Source organism: Engystomops pustulosus, chromosome 11, assembly GCF_040894005.1.
Source record: "Engystomops pustulosus chromosome 11, aEngPut4.maternal, whole genome shotgun sequence".
In the NCBI taxonomy this organism is placed as follows: domain Eukaryota; kingdom Metazoa; phylum Chordata; class Amphibia; order Anura; family Leptodactylidae; genus Engystomops; species Engystomops pustulosus.
Genome location: NC_092421.1, coordinates 28,596,987 through 28,615,517, shown reverse-complemented (window position 1 = coordinate 28,615,517; position 18,531 = coordinate 28,596,987). Strand labels below are relative to the sequence as shown.

Genomic DNA, 18,531 nt, shown 5'->3' with positions numbered 1-18,531 from the left:
GTAAATATATACACCTCTTTCTAATGTAATTTTATAGGTAATAAAAAAGGCTCCATCGTCTTATAGGCTTTAGACTTTTCACTTAGTCTCCTTCTTTCAGGTTTAAGTGCCGCCAGTTCCTGCCACCTTAATCAGATTTAAATGTGAAAAATCCCTCCTGTCAGATTTTTACAGCCTAGTCAGATTCAATCTGTAACAGTTACGATATGGTATTAGTTTTAGTTAATTCTAGAGAAGCACAGAACTATTAACTGATCATATAACATTATGCATTAGGCTATTAAATGTGCAACACCCCTGCCAATGCAGGCTTAACCTACTGTTGCGAAATCAACATCCCTCTCCATTCAATAGGGTTTTCTCTAAAGCCTGATCTACTCAAGGGGGGCTTCAAGTGTTTGGAAGTGGTAATGCAGCTGATAAATATCTACCTGTCAAGGAATATGTAATTGTGTGACCAATCAGATGGATTGTTACTGTTACAATGCAAAGAGAATGCTGGTTGGATAATGATAAACCCCATGTGTTTGGAAAGTTCCAGTTCAGTCCAGGAGAGGAGGTCAGTTAGTCCAGGAGACTTCTAGATACAGAGCTTCATGAAAGCACATGTGTCTTTGGTACACTGCACTGACACACTTGGCCTGAGTGGAGGCCAGGCCCAAGCAGACATCCACCTTTAGAGGTCTGCCTTATCCTATTGCTGAAGCACCCAAGTATACTCTGCAACCTGAAGCTACCTTTACCAGGCTGTGAACACCTCTTGTGGAACAATATCCAACCAACCATCTCAACCCAGTTGATGTTACTGCTGTTGTGGCCGTTGACAAGTTCCAATAAGTAAACTGTAAGTTGAATGCTTTACAAACTCTGCCTCCAAGTGATCCCTAAGCAGTTACCACAATGGGCACCCCATTCACCACCACTAGGGTTCCCTACCTATGCATCGAGGTTGCCTCAAGGAGAAACCTACATCTTCAGCCTCTCCCCCCATTTCTTGCACTTCCACCTGCCAGAGACCTACCAGGCTGTGGAAACGGCATCTGTTCCCTAGTACCCAACACTGTGACTGCGACTGTCCCCACTCATCCAGCCACACTGTGACTGTGACTAGTCCCCACTCATCCAGCCACTCAGGTACATAAGGCTTCAGCTGTCCACAAGCCATGAAAAAGGTAAGGCCCCGGTTGGGGGTGTTGCAAATGCATTGTACAATTCAGCCTATACAATTGGATTTGCATAAATGTAGAACCTGTACATGAAATACATGTCATTTACATACACTTCTATGGCACAGTTCACATGTGCTGGGGCTTTCCGTTACACCCTCTGTTTAAGGAGAGTGCAGGGCCAGCGTTAGGGGCGGCTAACTGGGTGTTTGCCCAAGGCCCCTGTTCTACAGGGCCTCCTATAATTTGTCTATAATCTAACCATTTATCTATCTTGTTAAATCTCTATTTATCTCCTATCTATTGTCTATACATCTATCTATCTTTTATCTCTCATATCTTTCGTCTATTACCTATTTAGCTATCTATATATAATCTACTTTATATTTATGCATCTATAAATCTATATAATCTTTCAAATTTATTTTCTATCTTCAATCTATCATCTGCTTATGTCCTATAGCCCCATTACAGATTGCCTTACAGGACTTGCAGGACTAAAGGAGCCGCTTACTGACTGTGACTTTTCATAAAATTGTTTTATTTTGGTGCCCCACTTTTAGTTTTGCCCAGGATCCCACTTCGTCTAAAACCGTTGCTGAGAAAGTGTAACAGAAACTAAAAATGGAAGGTGTATAGGTTTTTCCCATAGTCTTTGAGGCATCTTCGTAAGACATCTGTTATTAATATTGGCTGCCTTGCTAATTGCTTACAGCATGTTTGGGTGACCATGGATAAACTTAGATAGCTCGTCCATGTAAGAGCAGACTACCAAACTGCAGTGTTTGTAGAGTAAACTGACACTGAACTTGGAAGGACCAGTTGAGAACAGTGAGAGGTGCTTCAGATTACTAGAGCACAGTGTGCACCATGTAGACTCAAAAGGTGGCAGCCATTTCACAGAAACGAGACATAGATTTGGATTTAAAAGACTTGAATAAGGCCCATTACAAAAAGCAGCACCATTTTAACCATGCATATTAAATGTATTGGTCACTTTTAAAAAAAAATAAATTAAGGAGATACATAGGAAAATAAAAATGCTGGTTCATACCATCAACCCTTACATCCCATCCCTTTTTGTCTCTTTCCAGATGTATTCCATGTAAGAGACAATTCCCTTCTTAGTAGAACTCCTTAGCACTTGGCTACTCTACACAAACAATGAAACAAGCATGAGCAAGGGCCTATTACTCACATACCTGATAGAAACCATTTAGGCCCAATAGATATATCTACCATTAGGTATAAATTATTTGGGTTTCCAGTTGACATCCACAATCTTACCATTGGCATACATGTTCAATTTCACTGGTTTCCATTGACTAGATGTCTGTGGTTGTGCTTATGCACATTAAACCATTGGTTGATTTCACACAAAAAGAGGTTAAAATATCTTAGACCTACTACCAATACTTTGTGTTGCTTGATTGTTATGTGTCGTTGAGTAGTGTAAAGTAGTGTTCTGGAGGCCTTGATGATCATCGGATCACATCCATAGAAAACTGGGCCCCTCCTCAACATTTGGCCATATTTCATGTACAAAGACTGCTACTTAGTGATTATAATTGTCTAGATGATTAAAGTTTTACATTCTCTTCTTGCTATAACAACAACACTTCGAGGGTAAAACCGTGTCTTTTTGGAAAACTCATTCATTGGTCGTAAAATCAATTCAAGATGTTCTCTCAGCAAAACATAAATATCCCTTCAAGGAATGGGTGCTGATTTTCCTTATGTTGACATTCCATCTCACACAATATCTCATTCTGCAGTAGAGTTCCTAGAGAGATATCCAACATTGTCTATGGAGCCAAGTTTCTGTACCTCTCTATTGACATGTCTGAATATATTAGACTGTGAGTAGCTACGTGTCAAGAGAGTCATTTTTTTTTTATTTATACAGGAAAGTATAAGGATTACTGTCAGGGGATATGTGCTGGCTACTGAATGACGACTCTGTTTATTAAATGGGGAGAAAGGTTGTCATCCCGTCCATTTGTAAGTTAAGATATATGGATATCTTTTTGTCCATATCTATTTTCTACACTACGAATAAATTAGGGAGTCAGGGGTATCTGATTGGTGGCAATGTTGGGTTCAGAACCCCAGAGATTTTATATTATGTCATCAATATAAATAAAAAAACTCCAACATCCCCATTAATAAATACTTCAATCACTTTAAAGAGTGAAGTCTTGAATTCAACATCCTGTGTTAAGCAAACAGGATCAAGTTCCACAACAGCATCTCCATCTGGACTTGGAAGAAAGACTCAACCGTGTGAGATGGTAAAGTTGATGTTCTAGTGGGACCTGTGATGGAGAATCTCTGGTAGAATAACCAACTATTGAATGCTTTAACCCATCAATATTGTGCTCTTAGCAGCCATGGGGACATGTTATTATTGCTTTTAGCTGATATTTTCCCTGGGAAGGAGTAACCTGCAGGTGTTTTTCTCATCAAGAGACAAAAGGTTGTTTCATTTCAGCTTCCTGGAGGGTAAAGCTTCTGGCTGGGAAAAGCTATTCAGTCATACATACGAGTAGATAAGAGGCTGGGCAACAAGAGACAGTGGTGGATCTGTTAAAATAATCATATGTCATAACATCAGACCAACTATTTTACTGATATGAGATTCATGAGCTTGCTCTCTAGCAAAAACTGTTTCTAACAGATTATCCTTCTAAGAATACATATATGTCAACTAGAAAACCTGTGCAGTGCTGATAAGGACTGATAACTGCAGCAGTGATGTCCATAGATGGGTGTCTGTGGTTTGATTCCTAGCTCCACGTAAAGCTCTGTACGGAGCCTACAGGTGGTATATGAGAGAATTGTTTTCAGCAGCCTTACTCTCAGTTATAATTTGTTGTGGAAATATATGATGAGAAAGAAGCCTCTTTTGGCGGAATTCAGTGCAAATTGCAAAAATAATAGACAAAAATACTATCTTTTACACCTATACTAGAGACCTTACTCACTATATATATTACACGGAGCTGAGGCTGGAAGACAAAGACTCCAATGCTATGAACTTTGACTTGGATATTTAGTTTAAAGGAAACCTATCATCACCTACTAAGGTAGATCCGTTAGAAGGTTACTGTAATGTAGTGTAGCCTAATGCTTTTTGTAAAAAAAACTTTTTGTGCTCCAGAACTTAATAAAACTTTAATCTTATGTATATGCAAATTTTCTTAAGAGGCTACAGGGGTGTGGAGTGGAGAGAGAGCTACAGCTATTCCATGCCCTAGTAGCCTTTTTGATCTCCCCTACCCCAGTCTTCAGCACGCAGCTCGTAGATGCTGTGCGCACTCCTCTGAGAAGCTGGAGTTCTGCGCATGGGCAGTAGCTCAACCTTCTAAGATGAGGTGCTGCACACCTTCAGCTAAGAAGCCAGAGGTACTGCATTGGATTAAAGTTTTATTACGGTCTTGGGCACAAAAAGTTTTGTTACAAAAAGCATTAGTCTACACTACATTTCAGTAACCAGCCACCTGATCTATCTTAGTAGGTATATAAGTGATTCTAGGTTTCCTTTACTGATTCATGGGTAAAATTGTGGTCTCTATGACACCTCTTATGTGCTAATGCACAGTTTATTGTTGGGCATAACAAACATATAGGAGGGGATTTATCATATGCCGATGCATGATGAAGCCCGTCCACTCCTGCATCTATGGATACATCAGGATACTAATGGTAGTTCGCTAGGTCTCTACAATTATTGCAGGGCTTGGATGCCATAAAAACTGGTATGCAAGCCCTAATAAATGTCCCCCATAAACCATATTATTATTTTAGTTAAGGTAAAAATGCTTGTCCAAGTCTGACTGTTATCCCCTATCTGCAGAATAAATGATAACAATCTGTTCCTAGGGCCCTACTACTGGGACCTCTGGTAATCATGAGAATAAACTCACAGTTACCACTAGAACAAGGAACCATTCTCACTAACGGACAGAGCATTAAGTCATGCCTGATTCCATTCAATATTATGGGAGCACCAGAAATTGCCAAGAAAACAGTGCTTGGCTAGCACTGTAATTTTGTGGCAGCCTTTCAAGACAAAGTTTTTTCAGTTTATTTGCATCTCCGTTTTTTAAAACCGCTCCTTCCACCAGCTGTAACTTTCTTTTTTTTTTTTTTTTTTAAAGGGCCTATTTTCTGCAAAAGAAATGTAACATTTTATGCTATATACTAGAAAGCTGGAAAAAAAAATTTCATTTGTGGTGGAATTGGCAAAAAAAACACAGTTGTGTCATATTCTGATGGGCATACGGGGACACTACACAGGCTTTCCACATTTGGGGCCTCGGTGACTGCTTCTTCCTGCTGACTTGCATGTGTGCAGCTCAGTTGGATGTATCTGACCCGAGGGGAGATTCTACTATTTATTACAAGTTGGCAGTATGCATTGTTTACCCCCGAGGATACTGCGTCAATAGTCGTGTGACATTTTCCCCAACCTTTTCATTGACTCGGCAGGGATTTTGATGATACACACTTATGCTATGTTCATTTTTTTTATGATGTATAATACTTATCTGCACATTTTTGGACCTTGCATTTAAATGTCTTGTTAGGAAAAGCACTAGCATTTTATTGTACCTTATTCAGACTATACTTGTTGTCAAAGGCATTTGGTTGGTGTGGGAGGAGTATCAATTGTTGCTTACTATAAAACTTTTGGGATGTCAGCACATATTTTTGCTGCAGTTTTAATTTATTTTAGAGCACACTTAATAAAATTTGTGTGTTTTATATATTATATGGTCTAGAACTTGTGTTCATTACATTGTATGGTTTGCTGGTGTAGGGCTGCTTCAATAAATCCGTCATTTGGTTACTTGTTACTATATTAATGTTATATATATGTTGTCTCAAAATGTTGAGACAACACCTCTTCTTTATTCTTTGGATCAGTACAATCGCAGAGATAGCAAATTTATATTTAATTATTAGTCCTAACACCTTAAGAATTTAAAAACTCGAATTCAAGAAAAAACTTCTCCCGTTGCCATAATCTGATACCCGTACCTTTTTCATACTTCAGTGTAGGGAGCTGTGTAAGGTGTCATTGTTTGCAGGATGGGATGACGTTTTCATTAATACCATTTTGAAAACTGTATAACCTTATGATCACTTTTTATAAAAATTGTTGATTCTGGCATTTAGACACTATTTACTATTATGGGGTTCATTGACGGAGAGAATTGTTTTTTAATAGATCAGACATTTTGTGGTGGAGCGATCCATGACGATTTTACTTATTAATTTTTTTTAAATAGGTTAAATAGGACCTTTTACCACATTTAACTCCAAGCCTTGGCATGCTTTAATAGTATCAGCCCTCCACTGATTCTGATGTAGTTTTTTTCTCTACATTTCTGAGTAATAAAGTTAAATATGGGTGGAGGTGGGTGGAGCCAGGGTGCCTGCTTCAGTGAAGAGACTAATTAGCATATTAAGTACTAAAACTAGGCTTTTTAGGTATTCTACAGTCAGATACTTGATCTACCCATATGAGAGAGGAGGTCTGCAGACATTGATTACTTGGGAATGGTTTGGACTACAAATAAAGAAAAGACAAGAAAAGAACTAGAAAAAAGACTGACTTTCTCTAATAAAAATGACAAACTATAAATATGTCTATATCTATTTCTAAATTTTTTTCTCCCTTCGGGCAATAATTGAAGTAGATTCTTTCCACCAGATTTTTTTAATATGCTTCTATGAACGCTCCAGTTAGGCCTCTAGTAAAGTTTGGCAAAAGTCTGTTAAAACAAGTGGTAAAAAGGGGAAGGGCCGAAAGTTTGTATATTTTTTGTATCTATAGAGACTCTTCAAACAGTCTGCCCTCTGATATATGTTTCTTTATTTGGCGTTAACATCTTTCAAAGCAGCTTCATCCTTCATCCACCAGGAGCACAATTGGAACTATGTTCTGGGAATGAAAAGGCAAGTCATTCAGATATGTGATACCTTCATCTGAAAGGAAGGGGATTCCATATTCCTAGCTGTCCTCTCTCTTGTATTTACTATTCATGGGTTTTAACGCTCTCATTGCTAACACAAAATAAAGAGCTTGAAAAAGTACAAGCTCATTGCAAATATTAAGTCTTTTGTTTATCAAATATTTTCAATACTTTTTGGTGATTTTTTTTTTCTGTTAACATGTCAGATTTAAAAACCTTTGAAAAGTTTTAACTATATCCCTAACTATATTAGGTTTTCTGTTTCAGGTAGATGAAATTTACCATGATGAGTCCCTGGGGGTACATATCAACATTGTGTTAGTCCGGATGATCATGGTGGGATACAGACAGGTAAGGAAACAAAACAATTTTTTTGGGGATGATTGGTCCATTCACATTCCAACAACAGTAGAATGACCGCTGGAGCCAAAAAATTGGGCAGGAATAGGACCCGCTCTGAATTTTGTGGCTCAGGCACTGGAATCACACATAGGGTCAAGAATGTGGCACAAGCCCATAGTAATTAATTTGTCTGTGTGCTATTCATTGAACATGGACACAATGTTCTTGTTCGTGTATCTGTATGCTTGGCTAAATGCATTAGCTTATTCGTAAGCTGATGTTGATCCAACAAATGATCAGATATTGGTGGTTTTATAAATAATAAACTAAAATATTTCAGCATAAAAGAACATTTTACATTATGTATTTTTAAAATTCCCTGTGGGTACACTCACTTTTTTAGCTCATGAAATATAGATTATGCCATTGTTATACAGAGACTGTGAGAGAAATGTGTCACAAGATCTTGTCTTTTATCTATTAACATTGCTAGATGTGGGAGAGAAAAGACTGATCAATGAGTGTTACACATGGAAGGGGAAATTGCTGAGTGAGTAAAGTAGCAAGAATGAGCTGTTTTAGACTGAGCTGTCTGCTGTGAGATGGGAGGGGGCCTGGCTGAGTTACCAACTTGCTGGAGCTAGTACGATGGGGGATTTAGCAAGTGCTGCCGCATTGTGAGCCAGCGGTTGATGTTCACTTCACATTTACCAAGATGCTCCAGACTCCGGTGAAGATTTGTCAAGCGTCGGCACATCGTGAGCGACCACTTGATGTTCACCCTGCATATACTAAGATGCTCCAGACTCTTAGTATACCCAGTGCAGGACTGGGGACTGGTGCAGGACACAGCAAAAGTATCAGCACAGGGTATCCAATCTGTGGCCCGGCTCCATCCACCCCCCCCCCCTAATCCTTTCTCAATCGTCCTTAAAAATTGACTGCCCAGAACAGCTAAACAAGCCAAGTATTAACTAATACAATAACAAAGTGCTTTGATTCTGAAATTATTTAGGATGATTGAATGATGCTGAAATGAGTGCCAATGTTTGCCTGTTTCCTTTTGTAGTCCATTAGTCTCATAGAACGTGGGAATCCATCTCGGAGTCTAGAACAAGTATGTCGCTGGGCCCATTCCCAGCAGCGTTCCGATCCAGACCATGCAGAACACCATGATCATGCTGTATTTCTCACCAGGCAAGATTTTGGTCCTGCAGGTATGCAAGGTACTGTATTATTGTATGATGTCAGCCAGGTATGTGCACCAAGCTGGTTGGTACAGAATGCGCAAAAAAGATGTTCTGCCTTTCAGAACAGTAGTTATGGTTCTCGTGGTATATGTTGCTAGTAGTCGCAAAGACATTTCTGAAAAATAAATCTTAGATAAAAACCAAAGTGTTGTATGTGAGTAGGAGTTGCGGTAACCTTTAGACAATTGTCCTTATCTCTACTATGTTGTACCTTTGTGTAGTACCGATATATGATTATATGGAGGTTTAGGATTAATCGACCAACCAATAACTATATCTAGCATATACTTCTAGCCTAGGTTAAGCAGGTTAATGGTTAGATATACAATTACCAGTTACAAGAAATAATTTTAGGAGCTAAAAAAAATATAGCATCTTCCTATAACTATTATTGTAAGTACTTCCCCAACTCACTGTGCTGGTTTGCTTAACCTTTAGCCTGCAAACTGTTGTGCTTGTCTATGGTCAAAAACATCCCACATTCCAAAAATTGCTTGCTTGGTCAAAGGTCACAACTTTATTTGAGCTATTAGGAAAGTTATCACTTGTTTGCTGCTTCTGAATACTAACATCCATATTGTCTTTGCTTTCATTTTTAACACCATGACGTCTGATATTAGCAACAGACCCCAACTCCCTTGGGTCCTCAAGGTTTGCATAGAAGGAATTCTCCTCTACAAGGCACAAATGTTAGAAGCATCTTTAGGGTTTAGCGCCTAATGCCCTACTCATTGAATACATGGTGTTGTATTTTATTCATGTGACAATTAATACATGTCCTAAATGAATCAGAATATAAGCAAATATTTTATAGAAGCTTAAAAGAATGACACGTACAGATTGTATACATATTATCACATCTCAGTGGTTTACCAGGAGCAAAACACAAAATACAGGGTACATAATAACATGAACTGGGGTACACATACTGTGCTACTGATGCCAAATTTGTTGAAGGGTCAGGTATGCTTTAATTTGTTGTATTGTTCGTAAAATACAGTTTCAAATTGCCAGCAGCAATGACCTATTGTAACTAGGGGCAACCCCATTTATACACTCAAGAATTAAAGTTATGAGTACCCAGAACCTCCTTCATATTGAGTTCCTGGATACTCATTTGAATAAGCCTGAGTATAGCAGTTTTCAGGGCAGCTTTTTTTCAATTTCGAACAAGGGTTGCCTTTCCTGCAAGTGCTCTGAGGGTGGTCTTGGAGCTCCCTCTATTCGAAGCTGTGAAGTAACCACTCACCTTACTCTGAGTAAAAGCTGCAAAAGGTTCCTGGTTAGCCTTCATTCATAGTAATGGTCGGGGGGTTGTGGAAAAGCTAAATGCAGAGAGCACCTTATGGTGAAGGAGCACTTTTAGAGTATTTGAAGCATTTTTTATAATATATTGTTATGTTTTCCAGTATCCTTAGAAGTTTTTTTCTTTCATGACCATGAATAGTGTGTGGTATTGCAACTTGGCTAGACTTATTTCTATAGAGCTATAGTGCAATACTGGCCTAAACTTTATTAGGCCGGTGTGGTGCTGTTTTTGGAAGAAAGCAGACATTTTTTTCAAGTGCCGGACAACATGAGGGTAGTCCATGGGGCATGCAATTCATCCTCAACTATTGTCATAGAACCCCCTCCTTTCCCCGTCTCTTCCAGTGATGTACACAGTAAATGCTGTTCCATTGCATTACTTGAAACTGATGGGCCCCAGTGCAAAGTCTGTGCCAGGCCCCAGACTATAATGTATGGTTTATAGTACTAGCTTTCTCATATGGAAAAGTGACGCCTTATAGGCCCCCTAAGCCTCTTGGGCCCGGTGGTGACTGCACCCTCTGTACCCACTCAAGTTACACTCCTGACACAGTTTAAATACTGCATTGGGCATGCACACTTAGTAGTGGAGTTTGCACCTTGGCACATATGTGTATCCAATGCTGGATTTGAACAGTGTTTGCCATGCACATTGATGGGAGGGTGAGAGGAGGGAGATGCTACAAGGATAGGTAAGGATGACTCTATGACTCACATGTCCCATGGAATACCCCCATAACTATAGGTCGTCTTTGTCGGACAGCCAAGAACAATTTTTAAACTTTAATTTTTGTGCAACAAAGCAGGAGATTTTAAGAAAAAAATTGTATGTTTTTTGACTGTTGTAAACTTTAGAAACCTGTAATCAGGGTTGATAGGTCCAAACCTGGTAACAGGTTCCCTTTAAACATGAAATGGCATACAGAAATGGACATTCAGTTTAAATTGAAATAGTAATATGGTAAAATTCTGTGAAATGTCTTGTTCATTTGACAAAAGCTCAAAATAACCGTCCAAATTCCATGTTTAAATAAGCAAGCATATATAAATATAAGCAAACTAACAAGCAAACTTTCGTGGAAGTGCAAAAGTTTAAAATATTTATTATGAGACCATCTTCGAGTTACAGAATAGTTATGGCTACTGTAAAATACAAATGTTAAATTAAGACGCAGTCACAGGACTCATCGAATAAACTGGAGCGGTTTGTTCTTTCTGCCAATTAACCTTTTAGATTGAAGACTTGTTTTATATTTGACTCCCAGTTGAAACTTAGATGCTTCCACAATTAGTAACTTATTTTTGTCTCCTGGCCAGGAGCCTCTCTCTTTATTTAACACTAATGTATTTTTGGCACCAGAAGCCGAGATGATCTAATTGTTAAGAATGCCAGTGTCGCACTGGCTCCTGCCCAACTGTGCTACCAGTTTAGTACTTTAGTATTGCATTTGTCTCTGTTTAATCCACTGACCACAAGTTAAGAGTCGTTCAGTACAAGTTAATTCCTAGCATATTTTTTTTATTAACACAAACATTGCTGGTTGCGGGTACACACGGTCTAAAGAACTATTGGTATTGTGCATACAAGGAACATAAAGAGTTTTCTTTAGGATTCATTGGTATTTATGTGAATGAATAAGCACGGAACCAATACAGAGTAGGCAGCCGGGACAGATACAAGTGTTTGCTTCTGTCAATGGATCACAATCACAATAGGAAAGAGAAAGGGCACTGTATCTGGCACTTTTAGGTTGGGACATTAACTATATTTTAAAAATAAAGGGAGGACTTTGAAAATTTTATGCATCATATGAGCCCCCAACATTTTTTGTCATGGTAGATTCCTCCTGCCTGCCTCTGCCCTAATATGTAATTTAATAATCCTGGAACCTAACCTAACTTGTAAAAATATATATTTTAGTAATATGTAAATGGACTGCAAAGGCTACTGGGGTGTGTACTAATCTGGGCGGGCACTGGGAGCTAAGGCTACTCCACGCCCCAGTAGCCTCTGCAGTTAATTTACATATTACTAAAAGAAATTTTTTTAACAAGTTAGGTTAGGTTCCAGGATTATTGCATTACAGATTAGGGCAGATTCTGCAATTTTTTAAATTTTGCAATCCCCCCTACCTAAGCTCTTTGAGGAATGATAGTATTAGGTAGCTGCCATTTTGAAAGACAAGTCCAAAGCGATTTGTATCGAGCCAACAAAAAGATTCACTCATCTCTACTGTGCATGCCTGTGGGAGAGTTGGGAGGAATTGCATATAAATATTCAGTGATGTATTTAGAAGCATAATGTAATTAAAATGTTTGGATAAATACTACAAATACTTTTAAAGATGTTTTATATATGCCTGGGGGTGGTTTAAAGACAGCATAAATTTAGCTCCCTCCCACTTCTGTTCACTGATAAGTCTCAGTTTTTTTTTTTTAGAGGCCTGCAGTGCCGTACCAACCACAATTGCAGGCCTACTAATGAAAATAATGCTATTGAAGGTGCACGGTTGTGGTACGGCTCTGCTGGCCTCTGTAGACAGAGAACCAGCATTAAAATCCAACAGCGCAGTTGAACAGGAGCGGAGAGAGAGCGAAGTGTATTTTGTTTTTGTGTTTTTTTAAAGCCCCCCCCCCCCCCCCAGCCATATATAAAACTTTTTATATCCCAGACAACACCTTTAATAGCTACATTTCCGAGGAGTATATCTTTAAATGGTTAAAACCACCCTCTGTTGATGAATGATAAAGCTGAACCTGATGAGAATGAGATCTTTAGTGCCAGTTATGTCCCTTGATTATTTCTGGTAAGCCGAGCGTCTGTCTGCAGTTTAGGGAATGGAGCACAGACACGATAAGCTGCACGCAAATGCGAACATGTCCTATAAACAATTTACTTCTTCAAAGAGCGACCTCCCTGCTGGATATACTACAGTCCCAATTCTCAAACATTAGTATTTAAGATCTCAGCACTTGTCACAGAGAAAAGGGACGCTACATTTTTCAGATCACTTAAAGGTACTTCAAGAATGGTATTGGAAAGACAGCTGCTTGAAGGAAGTGTCTTGCTGAAAATGGAAGGGATTGGCATTTTTTGTTTAAAGTTTGATCTTCAGATGTTAATGAGGTCAACATGGTTTCTACAAGTTACTGCCTGTTAGACTTCAAGGCAATACAGTTTCTCTAGGACATTTCTCAGTACTGGGAAATAGAAATGACTTTCCAGTTAGTGCACCGTGTCATGTTGACCTTTTCTCTAATATTAAATGGAGTACTTGAAAAAAGGGGCTGTAAAAGCTTAAACTTGTTCTATGTCTATATATTTAATCTCATTTAAATTGTAATAACAGAGATAGCTGACTGGTTAGCACCCTTAAACATGTTGCCCAGGAATAGCTTCATAAAACCACTTGGGGGAAATGTTTTATTACGTGGTGCACATTTAAAGGAATGCTCAGCTGTGTAATATAAGGTCATGTTGAGTACTATCCGAATACATTTATAATTCTCTATCAAATACTATCCTTGTGAATGATTTAACTGAATTGGATTGGCTAGAGTGCCAGCCTGTACTATGTAGAAAAAGTGATGGAAGCATGACTGTTCCTATGTTTACAGGTCATTCTCTGGGAATTGGCTGGCTAAGTTGTTTGTGTTTTCCGCCTACACTCTTACGTATACAGGCAGTCCCCGGGTTACGTACAAGATAGGGTCTGGAGATTTGTTCTTAAGTTGAATTTGTATGTAAGTCGAAACTGTATATTTTATAATTGCAGATCCAGACAAAAACATTTTTGGCCCCAGTGACATTTGGAGTTTAAACATTTTTTGCTGTAATGGGACCAAGGATTATCAATAAAGCTTCATTACAGACACCTTACAGCTGATTATTGCAATCTGGGACCATAGTAAAGCATTCAGAAAGCTTCACCAGAGGTCAGAGGGGTCTGTCTGTAACTATGGGTTGTCTGTAAGTCGGGTGTCTTTAAGTAGGGGACCGCCTGTATCCAGTCATGTGGTAATCAAGTGATGGGCTTAGGGGCATATGTTGGGGATGACGTGAGGTTCAGACCAGAGGCAAAATTGTTGATTCCACCTCCACCGGTTTTAATAATTCGATCCCGTATCAGAGTGGCTATCCTTTGAACGCCAATCAGACGTTACTAATGCCGTGGGACGCACAGATTGGAAATTGAAAGGGAGGTGTGTTACTGAGGGTGTGTAACACACCATAAATAGGGGCTAGCAGAGAAGCCACCAGTTTGTTTTAAAATACTATATATCCCAGTAGCCAAATATGATCCCCTGATGAACTTATGGCTAAAGTGAAATACGTATAGGGTTATAATTTAGGGATATTGGGTCTGTGTGTAGGGTCTATAGTCTGGGATCATGAAAAAACAAGAGAAACAGGGGCCAAGCCTAGACATAAATAAGTGCCTTGCATAAACAGTGTACTATACCAGACATGACCAAGTGTAACTCAGGAGGATTTCTGAAATACTTTGAGATTATACTCTCAAAGCAATAATGTGAATACACCAGCACTAAGTGAAATCAATTTGTTTGTGTTTGTTCTAGTGTATGATGCAGATGATAATAGTAACCTTTATAATATACTTTGAAATATGTTTTTGTGTCCTTCTTTTCCTCTGCCTTTTGTACTTATTTAAGCAGATTGTGTAAATCAGCTTTGTGTCCTGTATCCACTGACAGCTCATAAATAAAGGAACCTGATCATGTGTTTAATAACTCTTTACAGACAGTCACTGGATAGTCTTATCTGAGCTGCATCATCAATAGAAATATTCTCATTAGCCTCCTTATCTGTCTGAAGTAGACTGAACTCAGCAGGCTTTCAGATATACTGCTCACCACAAGAAAAAAAACAGCAAAATGTCACAGAGAAGTTGATTTACTTTATGAAGTATATAACAAAATTTACTATTTTCACCTAATTTATTTTCTGGCATAAAATAAAACATGTGCTGCAACTGTTTATCTACTCTAAGTTGTTGGAATTCTTGAGTGACGAAACTCCAGAACTCCACATAATTATGTACAAAACACATTGGGGCAGAAAAGTGTTTTGACATACTGGTGCACATTTACTAAGTACAGTACAAACAGCAGTTTGCCTGTGTAGTGTGCAGAGTGCGCCATATTGAGGATTTCTGATACATGTTCTTAATTAATCTGGCGCCCTTTTAACATGGGGCGTGCAACACATTTATGCTTGACTTTGCATGTTAAATCTGGTGCGTAGTCCAACTGAGCACCGTAACGCCACCTTCCGTGCAGAAATTTGTGTCGCCTGAAGACTAGTGCAACCGCTCCACAAACGGTTGTGAGTGACACAAATGTGGCGCAGGCACTTCTTAAATACCTGTGCAAGCAGTTGGCACCTAAAAGAATACGCAAAGTCCAACAGAAAACTAGTGCACTGCCCTTAGTAAATGTGCCCCACTGGCTCAAACTAGTTGATAAAAGTGGTGTACTTTTATCCTGAATTTTGTTGAATTTTGTTTGAATTTGTTATACCTAAACAAAACAAATTCATTTTGAACCTTATAATTTTCCACATAAACCACACCAGTCAATGAGATAAACTAGAAGCTTCTTAGGGACAGAAAATAAAATTTGGTGATCGTTGAAGGTCCTGGGTATGGAAACCACCAAAGTGATATAGATGACCTATACTACAGTTAGTAGTATAATGTAAAACAGTAGCCTGCAAATTTTTACCTCTACAAAAAGTTTTAATACCTGGCATACATAAAGAAAATATGATATGTAAATCTGAATAATTCTGCTTTACATTTGTCAAGGTTATGCTCCAGTTACGGGTATGTGCCACCCACTGCGCAGCTGTACCCTGAACCATGAGGATGGGTTTTCTTCTGCATTTGTAGTAGCCCATGAAACAGGTCATGTGTGAGTATACTTTATTTCATAGGAACATTTTTTAGAATGTCTTTATAAAATGATAAACAGCAGTAAAACTGCAATGTATACATGTATACAGATTCAGGGGAATAAAGCTAGAGGACTGGAGCCAATTGTCTTATTTCAATACTACAATTTTCCAAATGACTAGCAATAGTAAGGGGTATAACTAGAGGGATTGCAGAAGTTACTCCAACATCCTGGAGCTTCAAAAGTCACCTGTGCCCCATGTGAAGAAGTAAATGTAAGTGTAATGTAAATGATTGTGGTAATTGAGCTTTGTTATAGATTTGCATTTGGGACACTAAAGTTGCAGTGACAATTATTGCTGTTGCTTTTTGTGCAGTTTAGTCAAGCACAGGAACAGAATAAAGTAGAAATATCAGTTTTTTTTAACCAATTCTTATTTTTCAAGCTCTGCAAACTCTGGATAAAAAACAATCAAAAACAATAAAAAAAACACATAGGTAAATTAGAAAAACTCTATACAATTTATCCTGTGATTATGGGATTGGATCATTTAAGACAGTTTGTCCAAACAATTGATAACCGGTGGGCCATGTATAAAGTAGTGAGGTGATCTGTTGTATCTGTACATCCCCAGTTCATAGAGCTCGCAGTGACTACATAGGAACAGAATTGCTTGGGCCACCTGGAGTTTGCCATTTTGGAATTAAATTGTTTTATAATTTGGTAATCACAAGCTTCTACATTATCTCCATTGTGGTTTAGACATTAGTTCACTCATAACCACAGAAGATTAAAAAGGAGGTCAGGAACTCATCATGTCATTCACAAAGAACTCAAGTGCCCCACCCAACTTACTTTAGGGTTATGTCTTATGTGTCCTAATAAAGTACATGGGATTTAGCAAAAAAAACATTGTAAAATGGTATGAAACAACTATGTTTGTAGGTTTGTAGTCTGGTCAGTAATGGTGGTGGCTTATGAATATTTGTGTATGTGCCCCCAACGGAGCCCTCAAAGCTTAGAAGCAATTTATTAAAGGAAATCTAAAATGAAAATCAAGCATGATAAACCAGGGAAACTTACCTCGAGACTTTGGTAATAATCTTATATTTGTTATCCATGGTTTCCTTCCTTCTAAAATCTACTTTTAAAATTATGCTTATGAGCCAGAATGGCTCTGGGCAGTGTTGCAAGAGCCACTCCATGCAGCAGATGACACTGTTACACTGTGCCACGCTCCCCCTGCTCCCTCCACAGTGGGAGGGGTAAGTGTAACAACCTCTGAAGCTCTAGCTTCTATACACATAAGGAAGTGGGATTGTTCACTTTTTTCACCTACAATTCAGCTGTTACCCATATACCAATGGTTTTAGGTAACAACCAGTTATAGTCAGTCCGTCACCTATGGAAGCAGTGGAGTTAAAAGTGAGCAAATCCAGTACTGAATAACACACATGTATTGTATAATTTTTATTTATGTTATAGGTTAGGTATGGAGCACGATGGTCAAGGAAACCGCTGTGCTGATGAAACCAGTATGGGAAGCATCATGGCTCCTCTGGTGCAGGCCGCATTCCATCGTTATCACTGGTCAAGATGCAGTAAGCAGGAGCTTAATAGATATATACAGTAAGTTACGTTTTATAAAAGATGAAAATATACGCTAAGGTCTAGTTATATTGTTTCTGTAGGTGAAAGACCTCTGTGGCTTTAGTGTGTAATCTGAACATCTGTATGTAAAACCTGTGAATAGTGGATGAGTCACAAGTAACAATGAAGGTCTAGACAGTCTTTTGTAGTGTGGTTGTGCTCCAAGTGCAATCTACAGCTGGAATCTGTCTGTCTGTCTCCTTGTGGTGTATTATATACCTGAAAATATGTCTCTTTCTCTACTCTTCGATTGATCTTTATTATACAGAAAATGCTTGTGCAAATATTCAGCAAAAGAACACTTATCACATTTTTACCTTGTATTTAAGCTGTAGTTTCATTAGTGGTGTGCCCCAAGACCCCCCCATAAGTAACACAAACATGAGGGGGTTATATCCCTTATTTACACTGCCAGGAAATATCACCATTACACAATGGTACTGCATGGTCATTGTGGTTATTTAGTTTGGTAAAGCTGGCTAATATCCTGTCCAAGTGGGTTAATGGACAATTATCACATATTCTTCTGGAAACGAAGATTATACAGGTTGAACTTCCAAACTATAAAGTCCTTGGTGTCAATAGAATCGCCCATCTTAGCTTGTCTGCCTTAGCGCGTTGATGGTCGGGATGGCATTGTCGAATATTGTATACAAACGGAGGTCGGCAGTGATGGGCATCGCCGTTGGAAAACGGGAGCGCAAAATATATGTAGTTTATTGTTTTCTAACCTCCCCCTTTTACATGTATCATGTTTTTTTCAAGCCCGAACAAGCCCTTTTTTTCCCTACGAAATTAAACTTCGCCATGTAGCCTGAGCATTAAAATGAAGCAAATCTATTTACTGAACTATATATTATATATTTTTAAGGATACCCACCAGTCTAATGGCCATTTGACAGAAATATCAGCATATAT

General features: G+C 38.6%; 1 protein-coding gene and 1 long non-coding RNA gene across 6 annotated transcripts in view; one reads left to right on the top strand and one right to left on the bottom strand.

Annotated features, from left to right (window-relative positions):
- The window catches only part of LOC140106189 (uncharacterized), a 296,249-nt gene that overhangs the window by 115,080 nt on the left and 162,638 nt on the right, over positions 1-18,531 (bottom strand). The window lies entirely within an intron of this gene.
- The window catches only part of ADAMTS14 (ADAM metallopeptidase with thrombospondin type 1 motif 14), a 103,557-nt gene that overhangs the window by 44,349 nt on the left and 40,677 nt on the right, over positions 1-18,531 (top strand). For 3 of the 4 annotated variants that reach the window (XM_072130452.1, XM_072130454.1, XM_072130455.1), the window contains exons 5-8: positions 7,415-7,498; positions 8,559-8,715; positions 15,876-15,981; positions 17,449-17,592. In XM_072130452.1, coding sequence (XP_071986553.1) covers positions 7,415-7,498; positions 8,559-8,715; positions 15,876-15,981; positions 17,449-17,592 — 491 coding nt within the window. The remainder of the gene's footprint in view (positions 1-7,414; positions 7,499-8,558; positions 8,716-15,875; positions 15,982-17,448; positions 17,593-18,531) is intronic. The other variant, XM_072130453.1, reaches the window with a different exon arrangement.